The sequence below is a fragment of the Myxine glutinosa genome, chromosome 1 (genome assembly GCF_964187855.1).
Source record: "Myxine glutinosa chromosome 1, kmMyxGlut1.1, whole genome shotgun sequence".
NCBI lineage: Eukaryota > Metazoa > Chordata > Myxini > Myxiniformes > Myxinidae > Myxine > Myxine glutinosa.
In genome coordinates this window covers 364,522,798-364,541,333 of record NC_136261.1, presented here as the reverse complement: position 1 = coordinate 364,541,333, position 18,536 = coordinate 364,522,798, and the positions used below count along the sequence as shown (strand labels likewise).

Below are 18,536 nucleotides of genomic sequence, written 5' to 3'. Positions count from 1 at the left end.
AAGAAACCAAGAATATATGATTACGCTCATCTAAAAGATGTTGTCTTGAGTGATGGCCATGTTACAGATGGTGGAGAATTAGTTATCCTACCGTCAACTCATATAGGTGGTCCACGAGACACGAGACATACATGCGCAAACTCTGGATGCTATGGCATCTGGAAGACCTGACCTGTTTATTACCTTTACCTGTAATCCTAAGTGGGAAGAAATTGAACAGGAACTCCAGCCTGGCCAAAAGTCTCAGCACCGACATTTCCGTTGCCAGAGGGTTTAGACAAAAAGTACTCAAGCTAAAATGCCTCATTAAAGGAGAGTCATGTCTTTGGCAAAATTAGATGCTTTTTGCACACCATTGAGTGGCAGAAATGAGTTCTACCTCATGCTCATATGTTGGTTTGGCCCAAGGAAAAGATTCATTCATTTGTGTAGAGATACCAGATCCTCCAGTGGATGAAGAACTGCTTGGGGTAATAAATAGTCACATGATTCATGGACCATGTGGAGCCATGAACCCAGGGTCACCATGCATGCAAGAAGGAAAGTGTACAAAAAAATACCCCAGAGGTTTTGTCCAAGCCACCGTTACTGGAGAAGATGGCCATCCTCAGTATAGAAGAAGAAAGCCTGAAGATGGTGGAATCAGCTATAAATAAGTGAGAAGAAAGTGAGTCGACAATAAATGGGTTGCTGCCCACTTGCCCATTGTTAAGCAAGATCTTCAAAAGCTCACATTAATGTTGAGTTTTGCAAATCAGTCAAATCAAATACATTTGGAAGTATGTACGTAAAGGATCTGGCATGGCAGTATTTGGCACCAACATTCATAGGAATTACGAAATTCTTTGTTACATTTACGAAATACAAAAATAGCACGATACATTCGTACCAATGAAGCCACATGGAGAATTTTCTAATTTCACATGCCAGAGGTATCCAACTGTTGTTCACTTGGATGTTCATCTTGAAAACCTTCAGAGTATATTTCATGGACGAAACTGTCGCAGCACAGGCTATTGCTCCAAAAGAGACCAAATTAACAGCTTGTTTCACACTCTTCCAGAAAGACAACTTTGTTCATACCCTACTCTACCCAGAAGTTTGAAAGTACTACACATGGAGTGCCAACAAATGGAAAAGGCAAAGTTTCGGTGACCCAGTTGAGGGTCATCCTTGAGTCAAGTCTGAGGAAGCCTGAGGAAGAGTGTACACCATCCATCCAAATCAGTTTGAATGCTTCTTATTTCACATGCTACTCCTCACAGTCAGAGGTCCAACTTCTTTTCCAGACTTGAAGATTTTTGAAGGCCGGAATATGACACATATAGTCAGGCATGCAGCATGAGACGACTCCTTGAGGATGATTGACACTGGAATGATGCTCTTACTGAGTCTGAGGGTAGTCAATCTCCATCTCAAATCAGAAGGCTCTTTGCTTCATTTTTGTGAAGTGGCTGATCCTCTGCAGCTGCGGACAGATCACAAAGAAGCAAATGAGTGAGGTCATTCTCTTATAGAGCACAGCATGAGTATCCAGAGGCAACCTACTCAGAAGCAATCTTCAATAGTTTTCACTCTGGTTGTTTGTTTGTTTGTTTTCTTGGTTGTTTGTTTGTTTGTTTTCTTAGTTGTTTGTTTGTTTGTTTTCTTGGTTGTTTGTTTTCCTGTTTGTGCGGGCTATATCTCAGCCATCCTTTGAGCTAGGAAGCTGAAATTTTGGCACAATAGTGAGCAAGTCCCTTGTCAAAAACGGTATTTTTTGTTTTTTGATTAATCAATTAAGCTCACATCCAGATCGAGGACAAAGTGTTGACAATGGGAGGCAAACTGCTGAAAGAATATGGCCTACCTGAGACATACAAGGAGGAAGATCATGCTTTATCACGAGACATGTCGAGGGAACAGTTCATCGACGAGAATGAGTCAAAACTAAACATTAGCCCGAAGGCAGTTTACCTTTAAGTGCTGAAACTAATAAACTCCAAACAGGGTGGACCGATATTCTTGGATTCTCCAGGTGGCACTGGCAAGACCTTTTTTTTTTTTTTTCTTTCTTTTATAAACCTGTTGCTTGCCAAGGTGCGCCAGCAGGCGAAGATTGCCTTGGGGGTTGCTTCTTCAGGCATTGCAGCCACATTGCTCTCTCAGGAGGAAGAACAGCTCATTAAACTTTCAAATTAAACCTTAAACAAGACAACCCAAAATGCAATATCTCCAAAAGGTGCAGCAAGGCTTAAGTGCTTCAAAAGACTGTGCTGATCCCAATTACTTGGTCTCAACCCATACAATTCATAAATCCTCTGTAACCAGCCTTCATTGGCACCAGCTCACCTGCTCACCACCCATTTTTACCTCTACAGCCATCGCACAATGCCTTAGTGAGCACGCCAACAAAGGGAAGAGATTCGGCGAAAGCGACGACTCACACCATCATCAGGACTTGACCTAGAATCGCCCTGCTTTTCCCATGGCCAGTTAGTTCTATGTTAGCTGCTCTAGAGTAGGAGCTGAAAAAAAATCTCTTTGCTTTAAATTTGTAAGACAAAAAAAATAGTGTATACAAAGAACCTTTACAGTAAGTCAATAAATTACCATGTAAATAAATCACGAAATCAGTTACATAAATTTTCATCTGAGCAACGCCAGGTATTCTCCTACGTGTTGTAAAATATACTTTTTCATTTACATCCCAACTGAGCCTCACAGATGGATATGCAATATGTTTGTGAATTCAAACATGGTGTCTTTTGATTTAACCAGTAAGCAAAGTGATTATTGTACACCGCTCCTTTCCTATGCCATCTCCAGGAGCTGCATATCGTCATTGGCGGGCACCGAAGGGGGCTCGGCAATGACGCACGCTGAAAGGGAGTACTCAGTTTTCACTCTGGTTGTTTTCTTGCTTCCTTGTTTTCTTGGTTGTCTAGGCAATATCTCAGCCATCCTTTGCGCTAGGAAGCTGAAATTTCGTCACAATAGTCAGCAAGTCCTTTGTCAAAAACTGTATTTTTTGTTTTTTGATTAATAAATTAATTGATGAGTTATTTAATTATTAGCGATTAATTAAGTACTTATTTATTTCCTTTCTCTTCTGGCCATGATCCCAGGCACCTTTTGAGTTAGGAAGATGATATTTGGACATGCCAATAACCAAGTGATTTGGCTGTAAAAGATATTTTTGATTTATTGATTAATCAATTAATCAATTAAACAATTAATCGATTCATCGATTAATTATTCGATTAATGACTAAATATATATATATATTTTTAAGTTACAGATTCTGATGAAATGGTGGTGGTTGATGTATTCTATTAGCCAATTGATTAACTATTTAATTTTTTAATGATTATTATTTATTTATTTTCATTATTAATCATTTATTTATTTTCTTTCTCATCTGGGCAATATCTCAGGCACCTTTTGAGCTCTGAAGCTAATATTTGGACATGACAGTGACCAGGTGATGTGGCCATAAAGGATGTTTTTGATTTATTGATTAATCATTTCATTGATTAATTATTTATTGATTAATCAATTAAATATTAAATTTTTTATTAATGACTTTAATTAAATTTCTAAAAGATACATCTTCGGATGAAGCACTCGTGGTTTAGTTATGCTATTAGCCAATTGATTAAGAAAATATTTTATGATAATCTTTTATTGATTTTAATTATGCAATTAATCATTCAATTATTGTACACCTCTCCCTCCCAATGCACTCTCTATGAGTGGCACTGCGGCAATGCCGCTCTGTGGGATATTTAATTATTTGGCATGGGGGCGGTGTACTTTGAATGTATGTGTACTTGTCGTAAATGTCATTTCCCCCCTCCCACCACCATCTCCTCACCTTTTATCATGTATTACTTGCAAAATCGAAGATTTTTCAAGTCTATTGGTCGGTTGCGTTTGTTATTCTGTCTGTTTGTCTATTTGTCATCGACCTACAGGTCACAATTCTGAACCGATCGTCATGAAACTTCACCAAGTTGTAGAGGTCGTCACAATTGAGAAACGAACTATTTTTAGGGTCAAAAGGTCAAAGGTCAACTTAAGGTCAAACTTCTAAAATCATCATTTTTTCATCTGAAAAATCGTCACTTTTCATCCTATTGACTCGAGCTTTGATCAAGATCGTCAATTTTAATATTGATGAATAGGACAATTTGCTGTATCAATGGAAACCTTTCCGGGGGCGGGGGGGATTTTGCAAGTATCGTGCTCTGCATGACGTCTTCTTGTTTGTCTGTTGGTTTGGTGAAAAAACAACATGCTGTTCATTATGCCCGGCCACATCTTTAAAGCTCCAAACGCAAGGTATAGAATATAGATACAACTTTGTGTAAGAAGTAACATGGGCTAGGTGGCCACAGCCTTAGAGACTGTTTTGAGTCCGCAAAGTGATGGGAAAGTGATCAATATAGCAATTTTTGGCAAACAGAATGACCAATTGGTCCATCAGCAAAGTGACCGGTAGCCTCTGCTTGTAAAGGATACTTTCAAAGAGCTGGGATTGGCAAAGATGGGCATGTGTTGATTTCTACAACAAGATAGATTTTATTTTTTTTGGCCTTTCAATCCTAAATGTACAGTAAGGAATTCTGCACTTACCGATGAAAGGTTTTCAGGACCCAAATATTTCAAACTTTTACTGTCGGGAATATTTTATTCACGGATCCTCAATCAAATTTAATATATGGGATTTGACACCTGCAAGCAGAGGTTGCTGCCCATTAACGATCACAACCACCTTTCCTTCTGCAGCTCTCATCTATATTATAAAAGGAGCCATATTTGTCTGTCTGTTTGTCGTGTTACAACTTGAGAACGGATTAACGGATTTCAATAAATCAAACTACGGTGGATTCGGGTAACTCCCGGGAGTGTTTTTGTTCCAATTTATTTATTTATTTTACTCTTTTTTTTCATGGGTACATGGAGCCTGGTGTTGGCTTTAGGGTTAGGGTGCCGGCTTGGGATCCGAGGATCCTGGGTTCGAATCCCGGTCGATCGCTGAATTAACGTCGGGGGGTTGACTCAGCCTGTTCATCCTTCCGAGGTCGGCAAATTGAGTACCAGTTCACTGGTAATTCCCTGTGTGTCGCAAAAGGCGACTAACAGGGTTGGTGGCAGGAAGAGCATCCGGCCGTAAAACATTGCTTCAAAAAGGGGACCACGGTGCCCAAAAAAGGCCAGCCCCTGCTCTGCGGGAAAAAATGGCCTCTAAAGGTGGTTGTTTTCATGGGTACATGGACACACGTGTCAAAACTGCAAATGCCAACACGTGATGTTGGTTATCCCTGCACAGAGAGCAGGATCTCCCAGGAATCCTTCCCCCCCCCCCCCCCCCCCCGCCCATAGATTAGCTATCACAGCAAAGATTGGTATTTCCGTCAGCGAAGCGATGGGTCTTATATTCTAGTTATGATAAAATGAAAGACAATGGATTAAGAATAATGTTCAATAACACGGTGTATATGATAGACGGAGCACAGACCCGATATCCAGATTGAGCGGATAAGCACCGGCTTTGGTCTTCCTTTCAACATGAAGCCTGTAGACCGCCAGTAGAGCACATTGTTACCAGCCTGGAGTTCGACCTGTACATATAAAGCGCACATCAAGGGAGTATTGGAAAATGCCCTCTCCAAACAAAATTTTTGTCACACTGTTAATGCTTTGAGCCAATGAATACTATTCTTTAGATCAAATCCAGTAAGTACAGAAATGTGAAAAGGAACAAAGAATGCATTGTGTGAGGAAGGGACGTGGAAAAGTGAAGGCAAACAAGTGACTCAGTTATTTGGATGGACATAGGATTTCAGCATTTGATTTAAACAAAACAACTTTAGTCTGTCATCTTTTGAAGCAGAAGTGTCTTGTTAAATCACGTATTGCTGATGGTGTGCTTTGATCCATTTCCATGGAGCTGCCATCATCGCCAAGACAGATTTCTTGCAACATTGCTTATTAGCACTTAGGATAGATACTCACTTTGGTCGAGTATAAATTGCAGTACAAATTTTTTGCGGTTTAAGCCCCTGTCACACCTTGACGATTTAGCCAGCGTATGCCGATGTATCAAAATTGAGTGCTGGTGTAAGTCATACGCTGGCATACGTCGACAAATTTTGTGCATGCACAAAATTTGTCGACGAGCTCGGCGTACTACGACGTATGCCAGCGTGCTTCAGCGTGCTCTTAACGTATACAAAACTTACCCATAACGTATTCGACGTGTGCCAGCGTATTCGCCAAACTTTTCATACGTCGGCATACGCTGGCTAAAACGTCAAGGTGTGACAGCGGCTTTAACAGTAGTGGGGGCTACATAATCGACAAAACAAGGAAGGGAAAGAATAAATAGGAAGATAGGAGAGAAGAGGGAAGGAAACAGTAACCTGCAAGTATGATGGGTTAGGTAAGGTTCATGGGTGTAAGAAATATCATGGGTAGGGAGGTGGAGGACAAGACACAACATGGTTGTGCACAGCCTTGAAGCCATAGAATGAAGAGTAGGATTGAATGGCCTCCAGAAGGCACTTCCATAAAAGGGGAAAAAAGAACAACAAAACAGTTGTGGTGTGCAGCAAGAAGGGATTTTGGAAGTTTCACCAGGAGGGGTTAATGGAAGAACATGTACTTCCTGGAGTTGTTGGGCAGGATCATCAGTAGGGTGAGAGAGCAAGATAAATTAAATAAATAGATGGCCTTCTTTTTTTAAAGATGGGGGGGGGGGGGAGTGTGGGAACCTGAGGGCAACAGAACTTGTGCTCCATCCTCATCACGAGAGATTCATTTTTCACAGAATCCAGGAGAGACATGTGATGGTGGGACAGCCCATCGGAGAGAGAAGTACACTATTGGGCTATACGGTCAAAACCCTTGAGGCTGTTAATGGTCCTGGATTTTTATGCCTCCACCGTCGAAGTAGCCAGAGACATTCTGGTTTTGGGCTGTCCATCTGGTTGTCCGTCCGTGATAGGTTTTCATAAACGTGATAACTTGAGAATGACTGAAGGGATCCAAGTCAAACTTGGTGCAGTCTGTATAATGATGCCAAGATGAACTGATTAGATTTTGGGGTCAAGAGGTCAAAGGTCAGAGGTCATGTCAGGTAAAAATCTGATAACTTTAGAACAGCTGAAGGGATTTAAATCAAACTTGGTACAAGTATGTATCATGATATAAATATGAACTGAGATCTTTGGGCCAAAAGGTCAAAGGTCAGAGGTCATGTGAAGTAAAAATTATTCCATTAACGCTGTAACTTAATAACGGATGAAGGGATCAAAGTCAAACTTGGTACAAGTATGTATAATGATGTATCAATATGGGCGGAGGCATATCGGTCGACGTCAAAGAGTGTCGTTCTAGTTCAAGAGTGATTTGGAAAGCCTAAAGATGCCTCTTCTGCAGCTAGCTTTGGAGACCAGCTTTTCTACATGGTCAGACCAAGAAAGTTCATGGCTGATGATGAGGCCAAGAAGTGCAAGAGACAGAACATCTTCCAGTGGGTGACCATGGAAATAAATAGGTCGGTCCGTTTGATGATATTTCCAAAGCTAGTGAAGAGCTAGTTAATTCCCCAAGAATTGGCGTATTTTTCCTTTTCCCCTTGTAATACAACCTTCGCCTTCACCCATTCCCCCTCCCCCCCCCCCCCCCCATCTCCCACTGAAAGCAAAGTTATGCGATATATATATATATATAATTTTATTTTTTAAATAAGGGTCCACGCCCCCTCCCTGTATTAGAGTGTTAGGGTAAGGGCTAAGGAGTCTTGAGTGTTGCCCGTGAGAGGGCCCCATTTAGATATAGTGAGGTTAAAGTTGTAGAACTACTGGGAGTGGACACTTGTGTGGGCCTCAGAGTGAAGCTGAAAAATCAAGAAACAGTCACTTTAACATAGGGACTGAAAAATCGTTTCTTGGCTTCTACTGGACAAAATTGGCTGCAAATTTCAGAAGTAAATTACTAAAACCATGGGGGCTATGACATTTTATGTCTTTTTCTCCTGGTTTCTTTTGCCAGATGATTACTCAAATGACATTAACTGACCATTCCTGCATTGTTGTTCAACTAACGACCTGGAGGCATTTATTATTAGTTCATGAATTTGTGCATTTTTTTTTTTTTTTTACTTGCAAAATCAAAGATTTTTCAAGTATATTGGCTGGTCTTGGTTATTCTTATTCTGTCTGTCTGTCTATCTGTCTATCGCCTAAAGGTCACAATTTTAAACTTACCTTCACGAAACTTCACCAGATGGTAGAGTTGGTCATAAAGAAGAAACCTATCGATATTGAGGTCAAAGGGCATCTTGATGTCAAATTTCTAAAATTGTGATTTTTCATGTGGTTGGCTTGAAAATTGAACAGCATTTGCATATCGAGTCACTAAATTTGGAAACCAACTATTTTTGAGGTCGAAAGTTTAAAGGTCAAACTTCTAATCAATTTTCATCTGAAAATCATCACTATTAATCCAATTGACCCAAGCTTTGATCAAGATCGTCAATTTTAATCTTATTGAAATGGACAATTTGATGTATCCATTGCAACTTTTTATTTTGGGGTGGGGTGGATTTTGCAAGTATCGTGCTCCCCGTGACGTCTTCTTTTTTCTGCATTGTTGAATTTTTTTTTTTTTTTTTTATCTCGGCCACCAAGTCTGTATACTTGTTCACCGTCACAAGGCCAATTCCATGAGGAGCAGCAGATAGATGCGCAAGAAGGAATCTTTAATTCTCCAATTGACGATTCAACACAAATCCAAAACCTGTGACTAAAGTGCAGAGAGAAAGGATTCTGAATCAATCAAATGGTCTCCGCCACCAAAGGTGGACGGAGGTTATTTTTTCACCCCTGTCCGTCTGTAAACAGGATATCTCAAAATGTTATGGACGGATTCGGACAAAACCTGGTGGATGGTTGGGTGTGTGACAAGGAAAAATTGATTCGATTTTGGTGAAGATCCAAATGTGAGAGTTTAAAGAAAAATTAAAGTGTTTCTTCACCATTAAGAGTTGGGGCCAAAAATGATGTAGAGCACGATATCTCAACAGGTTGTGGACGAGTTATGACAAAACTAGGTGGATGAGTTGGTTAGGTGACAAGAACAAGCAGATTAGATTTTGGTTCAGGTCCAGATCCAGATCCGGCCTTTGTGGCATACAAAACGTAAACTGTTGAGCCTGGCAGAGCTATGCTCTCTTCCGAATGCCGCACTAATCTAGTTATCGAGTTATCTGGTTCCATCACGTCATAGCCAATTTCTGATGACACAATCATGATCAGATTTCTCCAAACATCCCTATCCTGCACTGCTTCCCAAAGCTCTGGAAGAGACAGCAAAATGGTGTATGCAGCTCAAATAGAATAGGTCATTGAAATTGGGTTTCTGAACGCATTTCCTTATCTATAATCGTGCGACCTTCTCATCACAAGACAAGCATGTTCACATACTCATTTTCAACAACACTGTACACCACCATCTTGGCATCCCAATTCGTATCCGTGATCTTTATAACAACCCGACCTCACTCAACCATCAGACTTTCAGGATACTGCATTTCCTCCACTCCTCTATCTCTTCTCTCCTTGTTTATTAATTCCCTTGCTGGTTTTATGCAACAATAGCCCCAATGACCCACTATCGGAAAGCTGCATTTTCAACCTCTATCGTCTTGCTCTTCCATGAAAGCAATTAACTAGAAAATTGGACTTTGTGCAAAAAAAAGAAATCAGTTCAAGTTGCATATCAGTAATCAAATACATCAATTTATTGAATTAACTAGGTTAATGCTTGGAACAAATGAGATATCTTTGCCCAATACCAATCATGACTTGTTATCCTTGGGCAAACGGTTTGACGATCATGGTAACGGCACGAAGAACTCACACTTGCATTGGTTTTCACACGTGTCCAGCAAGCATGCCTAGAATTCTTGCCTTCAAGTGGAAATTAGGGTTTACCAGTCCTTGGAGAATAGTATGGCAACGAAGGGAATGGTTGTATGAGCAGCCTAAGGTTGCAAGTCCTCAGCTGTCCCAATCAGTTGGAATATTGAGAGGAAAAGGTTCGTCATGGTGGGCCCATTTGCAGGATATGACAATTTACTCTACTCTGAAGTTGTGTTGCACCCTGGAGTGATGTGTAAAAATAAATACGTAAATAAATTCTGGTCACAAGTGTGAAGGTGTGTCATAATATTCATGGGTAATGACCGAAAAAGCAGTGAGGTCTCATGTTTAGGATACTCGTGTTGAAAAATAATGACAAATGGTCTTCATTCATTGCTACGTCTGTGCCCTCTCCTTGCCCTCACTCTGTTTCACAAACATAATGCAGAACCAAAAACAACGCCTTAATTGTAGATGCCAAAACAATTGAAAAAAAAATGATGACAATGAGGAATACACTTACATTTCGTGTTTGCCATTCACCATTTTGTGTGTGTGGAAGCCACCTACTGTCTGTTTCACTTGTGACCGCTTGGCACTGATCATTCTGTACCTGCAAATACACATTTACAAGATGGTTGCAGTCAGCACGACCTGCAACTCAATTAAAGCCACTGAAATAATTCACCTAATTGTAGAGCCCAGAGAGAAGGAGGGGAAAGTATGCAGTACCAATTAGTGTTTATGAAGGGTATTTGCAAAAATAAATAAATGAAAATTTTATATTAGAAGGAATGAGGGAGGGAGGCTGACAGGATGGCAGGATGGCCAAGAGGTGGGTACACCCACCTTTAAGCTGTCTCACCTGGGTTCAGATATCAGCCCAGCTATAAACTGCCATCCTGGTGTTTCACAGGCAGGGTGATTAGTCAGTGTGTGTGCCGTAGTCCCTCGGATGGACGTTAAATGGGAATCCTGTCTGCCTGCATTAGTTGGTGGATGTTAAAGATCCCATGGTGTCCTTCGTGAATAGGAGGTGAACTATCTACAGCACCATTGCCATATTCCAAATTCCTGCCCTAACCTGATGGGAACATGTATGTATTGTCCTTTGGATGGCTCTATTAAGATAGTGTGTCCACGGATGGCTAATCGAGCTTACTTTGAGGCATTGTCCAAATCAATGGCGGATCATACGCGAGACGGAATGAAGAATGCCGACTCACCTTTACGGCCGCCGCACGCAGGCGTCTTCCCCTGCAAATTAATAAATCAAACCAAAAACGGAGTTGATGTACAAAAATAAATGCGGCTTTATTGCCGGACCCCGAGAACAAAGAAACACACCAGTAAGAACTAAACCCCTATATCGGGACGTCCCCACACCAGACTTCTACAACGGACACAGGAAGAATGAATAAAAGAAACCGTTGTGTTTGTGGATGCGTCTTATCTTTCTGGGTGCAGCATCCGTCAGGAATCGTCGGCTTCCGAGCTCTTCGTCCAACCACAGCTCCGGTTGGCGCAAACCGCTCGGGTGATGGCGTGAACACCGGCCTCGCTGAATGGTCCATCCCACGCCACAGCACTCGCACGCAGGCACCAGGAGCCAGAACACCCGGGGAGGATGATCGTCGGCGCTCAACAAGCGAAGGTCCAAACGGGAACGAGAAGGCAAGAAGGGAAGAGAGAGAGGGAGGTCTGGCCAGGAAGAATCCAAAAACGAGAAGAATGAAGAAATGTCGGCCAGCGAGTGGTTTTACTGGCTGTCTTGTGACGTCAGCTCTCGTCCCCTCCAACCAGTGCGTCGCTTCTTGGTAGACTTTCGCGCCCTCCTCACTGATTGGCCGAGCGCTTCGCGCCTTTGGTGTTACATCATCGTGTGGCACGTCGTCGTCGGTGGCCAGTGTGGAACGTCCTTCATCTTCCCTACTCTGCCAATCAGCAACCTGCTTCCTACTCGCTCCTCCCCCCTGTCAATCACAAGTCTTTCTGGGCATGGCTATTTCCTGTCTGCACGATGTTTGCTTGCCGTGGTGCAATACTGCGCAGCTGCTTCCGGTCTGTTCTTCCGTCGGTTGCTTTGTTATTGTGGTGGGGGGGGGGGGGGGTTAATTAATGTGTGCGCTATTGGGTCTAACTAATGTCTATGGGTGTGTTGCGATACGGGACACCGGGATGATCACACCGGGTTCATGGTTCGACATACCGGGGAGTTAGCATAATCCCTACTCTACCTACCACAGGGCCATCCTTGTATGAGCACAGATATACACATCCAACAAACCAGGCTAGACAGGTCCCTGACTTACTTACATCGAGATGGTTCTTCTTCTTCTTCGCAACATCGGAGCACCTACCTATGCAGATCTACCTGGATCTATATATGCCCCTACCCAAAATTCATAACAGTATAATGTTGTAGAAATTCCTGCCCTAACTTGGCCCGCTGGTTCGTTAAAGACTTGGGCTAAACTTCCCCAGGCCAACCCCACAAGAACATGGGAATAATTTTGACTATTAAAGAAGACATTAGGGGGAATGGCTTGAAGTCATTTGCAAAGGGGACTATTTTATCATACTAAAATACGCAATTTGGCGTCGTACGTATGTATGTATGTATGTATGTATGTATGTATGTATGTCCCCTCAAATGTATACCAATCAGAGCTGAGAATCTGGTCACATGACAGGGTAATGTCATTATGGCATACGCGGCTGACTCCACACACCACCATTTTGATTTATATGCCGTTCATGCCGAACGTATTGTCGAACCTCTCATATATCACAATCGCCATGCTCTACCTGTACGTTTTTCATTTAGTGTGAAACACAAACAAACCGATTGTGAAAATGACCATCAAATATCGAAAGCATCGGCGTTACGTCTCTTCCAACAATGCGGTACGTATAGGCCTTAGGCATTATTACTCACCTTCCGCTTAGGACAAATTAAACCCAGGTTTCTTAATACAGTGGTATCGTTTCAGTAGTATCGTTTTCGTAGTAATAATAATATTATAGTAAATATAACCATAACACTTTAATCCCAATGTCATGAATGGAAAGTTGATGGATTGAAGCGGTGTTGAAGCAGAAGTAAGGAATTCACCTCGGTTTTTAAAAAATAATATAATTTTCATTATAATAACGTAACGTTATTATTATAGTAAATCTAATCATAACACTAATCCCTTTGTGGTGACTGCAACATTACTGGAGGTTAAATAGATATCTACTCTATATTTATATATATAAAAGAACGTTTTTGTTTGTTTGTTTGTTTGTCTGTACGCGCTAATCTCCTGAACGGTGAAAGATAGGAGGAAACCTCTCAAACAAAAAATGTCGGGACGGACCCCGGGAAGGTTATAGGCTCGGTGGTGAGGCCGGTCGAGGCCGCCTCAGCTGGACCGATTTCGCAATTAAAAGCTGAGCTGAATTATAGTAGTCAATCTTCTACGGCCGTGAGTAAAAGCTGAATTATAGTAGTCAATCTTCTACGGCCGTGATTAAAAGCTGAATTATAGTAGTAAAACCTACAGTATGTACAGAAGATTAAATTCATTCAAAAAGAACCCGGGCAACGCCGGGTGCATTCAGCTAGTCTTATATATATTAAAGTAGTGGAAGTTTTTCGTCCGGCCGTCATGCTACGTCATTACGTATATGATGTCATTACGGCGTAAACCCGCTCACTTCAAGAGCGGCAGGAAAGGTCATTCCTCTTTGGGGTATATAGATTACAGTCTCTCTATGATCGGGTCTCAAGAACATTGGGTGTGTTCATTTACCAAGGTTCTTGTGGAGAGATCGCCAAGTGGTTAAAGCATTCGAGCAAGCACTCCATGCAAAACCCTTAAGCAACGGCCGGCTTGGCAAGCGCTAGCTAGCTGCTTGGTAAATGAGCACACCTCCAACCCTTGTGGGGTATATAAATTATAGTAGATCTTCGCTCAGTTCTGCAAGTAACACTTACCTAATGGATGTCACGTTTCCTCCAAATTTCTTTGTTTAATGTTATAAACAGCATTAGCAACTGTTTAAAAAGCGAATGATGCGTTTTTGTGGTTTATAATATTTTACAAGCCCGGCTACGCTGCTGTTAGACTTTCGGTCTTGTTTTTAAAGTCCTTGGAAAGACTCGTTTTGTATATCCGAACTTTATCCCTCTTTTATCTCGTCTTACATTTGTCAGACAATAATCTAATCAATTAGAGATCAGCAGAGTGATGCAGCAGCTGCCTGAGTGACATTGGGTTGAGCTATTGTTCAACACAATGTAGCTTCATCTGCAAAATGTAGGAGAGGATTTTCCAAAGCATTGGATAGGTCATTTATGTAGGAACAAAATTGGGCCAAAAACACTGCCTCGAGGAATTCCAGCCTCCACTAAGAGAGGGAGTAGAGGGTTCCATTGATAGTAATGTGTTGACTGTGTGAATGGATCAAGTCAGAAGGAAAGGTATGAAGGCGGTCTTGTATCCCACAGGCAACGCGCTTTCCAAGCAGACCAGTAAGGCAAACTGTCCAATGCCTGACATGTGTCCAAGGAGATAGTACTGACCTCTTGCTTAATATTTATTGCCTCCAACCATTCGGGAGAGAGGAGCAGCAGCATTTTTCACAGTGGAGTGACCGGGACAGAATTCAAAACGAATGGTCAGTTACCAGCTTCTTTGAAAAGAGTAAAGGATGACATCAGTAGCAATGATGGATTGATGGATCAGCAGAACCCTCATTGACCCCCACTTCATATTTCTCCCATCACAACTCTTCTTATGCCTCCGCCTCCTGACAAAAGGCCTACCCTCCTCCCACCCTCACCCCCCCAAAAATGTAATCTCCCTCTGGTTCTCCTCAGCTCCTAAATTGGTTATCACCCCCACTTGCACCCGACCAAGCATCATATTATAGCTGAGCAAATGTGTCCTATTTTGTTTCTGTTTAAGGCCACTCTGCAGTCAAAATATCAGATTTCTGAGCCTTTGCTTTGGTGCAGCATAATAGCTCAATTGGGAGTGTGTTCACCTAAGAGTTGTTTATTCTCGGTTCGTTCCCTGCCACGATTTGATTCGTTGGGACAAGGACATTAGGAAACACCGCTGTGCTTTTACATTGAAATTACATGGCCATTAGTATACCAAGCAAAATGTTTTGATCCGAGGATGTAAAACTCTGCCTTTTAAAACCCGCACTGCCACATCAGTTACAGTTTTAAGCCTCTTTTCATAGTTGCTTCTTCTTAATTTTTACTATTCCTTGTAAAGGGTTTGCACTTAAAATGAAACAGGCTACACTCGAAAGAACTCGAATATAATTTGTTCCTGTGACGTCAGCATGGAATGTCAAAGAAGCCAATCAGTGAGTGGTTCATTGTACGATTCCCAATTGTACGTAGCTGCTGTGAGTATGGCACTGGAATTATGGATCAAATAAACATCTTTTGCATTTGTTGCTTCTTGTACAAAATATCCAGTTGGATGTACTTTGTGATTTCTACACTTCAGTTTGATATCGATCTTTTAAGCATAAATTAGTAAAAGAAGCAGATTAACAGACTGCACCAACCGAAGACCAAACAAAACGAAATAAGCTTTTTTTATGCCGCTTCTTCAGGAAATGCTTTCAGCGTTCCAAATCAACAATGCCGATAAGGAAACAATGCCTTCACATTGTAGTGTCTTGCCACGTCGGCAAACAAGCAAACACGCAACTCTGCATGCACAATGAGGAAGCTGGCTGTTCTCAACATGTTATCTCAACAACAACTGAATGTTATCTCAACAAACACCTGGCCTTAACAAAAAAAATAATAATAATAATTGGACTCGGTCCTGACAAAAGGCTCATGGCCTAAAAGCGAGAATATTACCTCCAACCACATCGCAACATAAAACAACAGCATCCGTGACTATCACAAAGCCACATCTGCCCAAAACACTCACTTAACTAGAATGGCACTCGGTAGAGCGCATACCTCCGCCAGGCTGAACAATTTGTTTTGTATCCCAATGACAGGCCGGATCTGGATTTGGACCTGAACCAAAATCTAATCGGCTTGTTCTCGTCACCAAACCAACTCGTCCACCAAGTTTAGTCATAACTCATCCATAACCTTTTAAAAATATCATATTATATAATCACTTTGCACCCGATCCCTCAGCCGTGAAGAATCACTTAAAAATTAAATAATTCTGGTATCCGAATCCATATTCAGATCTTCACCAAAATCGAATCGAATCGTCCTTGTCAGACACCCGACCTCTCCACAAGTTTCATCCGAATCCGTCCACAACTTTTTGAGATATCCTGCTATGTATCGTTTTTGTCCCTATCTCAAAATGGTGAAGATTTCACTTTAAAAATTATACTAGCCGGTTCCGAATCCGGATCTTAACCAAAATCTAATTATTTCGTCCTTGTCACATATACTACCATTCTGCGAAATTTCGTCCGAATCCGTCCACAACTTTTTGAAATATCTTGTTCACAGACAAACAGACAGACAGTTGTGAAAACATAACCTCCAACCACCTTCGGTCATGGATGTAACTAGCAAATGGAAGATTTAGACTGGCAATCCAAAACAATTAGCTAATAAAACTCTGTGTGAAGGTAACCGAACCCTTCGACATAAGAGTGTCGAAGGACCAACTTCCAATGCAGTAATTACACGATACCCCAATGTCCCCCACTCAAAACAAGTCTTCCTTTATCGAACGAGGACTGACAACTGTGTTTGCCATGGTTACACAGGGGAGATAAACAGCACAGTACAAGATGTCCACATCACTTGCTGTTTTTACAACTGTTAATTTCTCATACGGATGGGATATCTACCAAAGGTAAGGGAAGGTTAAGAGGGTCCCACTCACATGGTAACATCAAACCAGGTCCTTCATCTGCCTAAAAACGGTTTTAATTTTTTCAAGGTCACACTACAGTTTGAGCCGGCTTGGAAAGTAATGAATATCTAACATTCAATATCGTCATCAAAATGTTTTCAACTGTTAAAAACCCATGGAGTAATCTCTTGCACCATCATAAGTATACTGCGAAATATCACACCCAGTAACTTAACTATGGTACATTCAGTCCAGGAACCATGATGACCAGATACAGTGCATTCAGAAAGTATTCAGACCCTTTCACTTTTTTCACATTTTGTTATGTTGCAGCCTTTTGCTGAAATCGTTTGAATTCATTTTTTCCCTCATCAATCTACACTCAATTCCCCATAATGACAAAGAGAAAACAGGATTTTAGAAAGTTTTGCAAATTTATTAAAAAGAAAAAACTGAAATATCACATTTACATAAGTATTCATACCCTTTGCTATGACACTTGAAATTTAGCTCAGGTGCCTCCCACTTCTCTTGATCATCTTTAGAGATGTTTGTACACCTTGATTGGAGTCCACCTGTGGTAAATTCAATTGATTGGACATGATTTGGAAAGGCACACACCTGTCTATATAAGGTCTCACAGCTGACAATGCATATCAGAGCAAAAACCAAGCCATGAGGTCCAAGGAACTGCCTGCAGAGCTCAGAGACAGGATTGTGTCGAGGCACAGATCTGGAGAAGCCTACAAAAAAATTCTGCTGCATTGAAGGTTCCCAAGGGCACAGTGGCCTCCATCTATCTATAATTCCATTAATCTCTGTGTGTATGTGTGTTTGTATGTGTGTTTGTATGTGTGTATGTTTGTCTGTGACCGCTGTTTCTCGACAACTACCGGTCCGATATACTTGAAACTTGCCAGGTATATTGCTGGGGACCCGAGGATGTGCCTTTTCAAGGTTTGAAATTAATCGGACAAGTACTTACCGAGCTATGGCGATTTAGCCGTTCGCCGTTCGCTTTGGCGTTGCGAATGGACCAAACCATTGCATGTAAATAGAGGGGGGGGTTCTGTGGTCGTTGCGAATGGACCAAACCATTCATGTAAATAGAGGGGGGGGGGGGGGGTTCTGTGGTCGTTACTGCCACGTGGTTTCAAAGTTTTTTTTTGTTGTTGTTGTTTGCACGCATGTTTTTTTGCACCCACGTACGGGCACGCCCTAGGATGTTTACACACACACACCCCTACACAAAAATTTTTTTTTTTTTTTTTTGGCAAGGAACGGGCACCCACGTACGGGCACGTCCTAGCTTATATATAGTACGGGCATGCCCTAGTAATTCTTAAATGGAAGAAGTTTGGAACAACCAGGACTCTTCCTAGAGCTGAACACCCGGCCAAACTGAGCAATCGGGGGAGAAGGGCCTTGGTAAGAGAGGTGACCAAGAACCCGATGGTCACTCTGGCTGAGCTACATAGATCCTGTGTGGAGATGGGAGAAACTTCCAGAAGGACAACCATCACTGCAACACTCCACCAATCTGGGCTTTATGGTAGAGTGGCTAGACGGAAACCAAACAGTTCAATTTTGGTTTCATTAGACCACAGAATCTTGTTTCTCACAGTCTGAGAGTCCTTTAGGTGCTTTTTTGCAAACTCCAAGCGGGCTTTCATGTGTCTTTCACTGAGGAGAGGCTTCCGTCACTGAGGAGAGGAGACTTTGTCAATGGAGACATAATAAAGACTTTAAAGGCTGTAGAAAAAAAAAAACATTT

The 18,536-nt window shown here is 41.7% G+C and overlaps 1 protein-coding gene across 1 annotated transcript in view; it reads right to left on the bottom strand.

The window, feature by feature from the left end:
- The window catches only part of LOC137414560 (endosome/lysosome-associated apoptosis and autophagy regulator family member 2-like), a 155,734-nt gene that overhangs the window by 77,091 nt on the left and 60,107 nt on the right, over nt 1-18,536 (bottom strand). Inside the window, exons 5-6 of the mRNA XM_078770035.1 lie at nt 10,435-10,524; nt 5,504-5,606 (exon numbers count right to left, since the gene is read on the bottom strand). Coding sequence (XP_078626161.1) covers nt 5,504-5,606; nt 10,435-10,524 — 193 coding nt within the window. The remainder of the gene's footprint in view (nt 1-5,503; nt 5,607-10,434; nt 10,525-18,536) is intronic.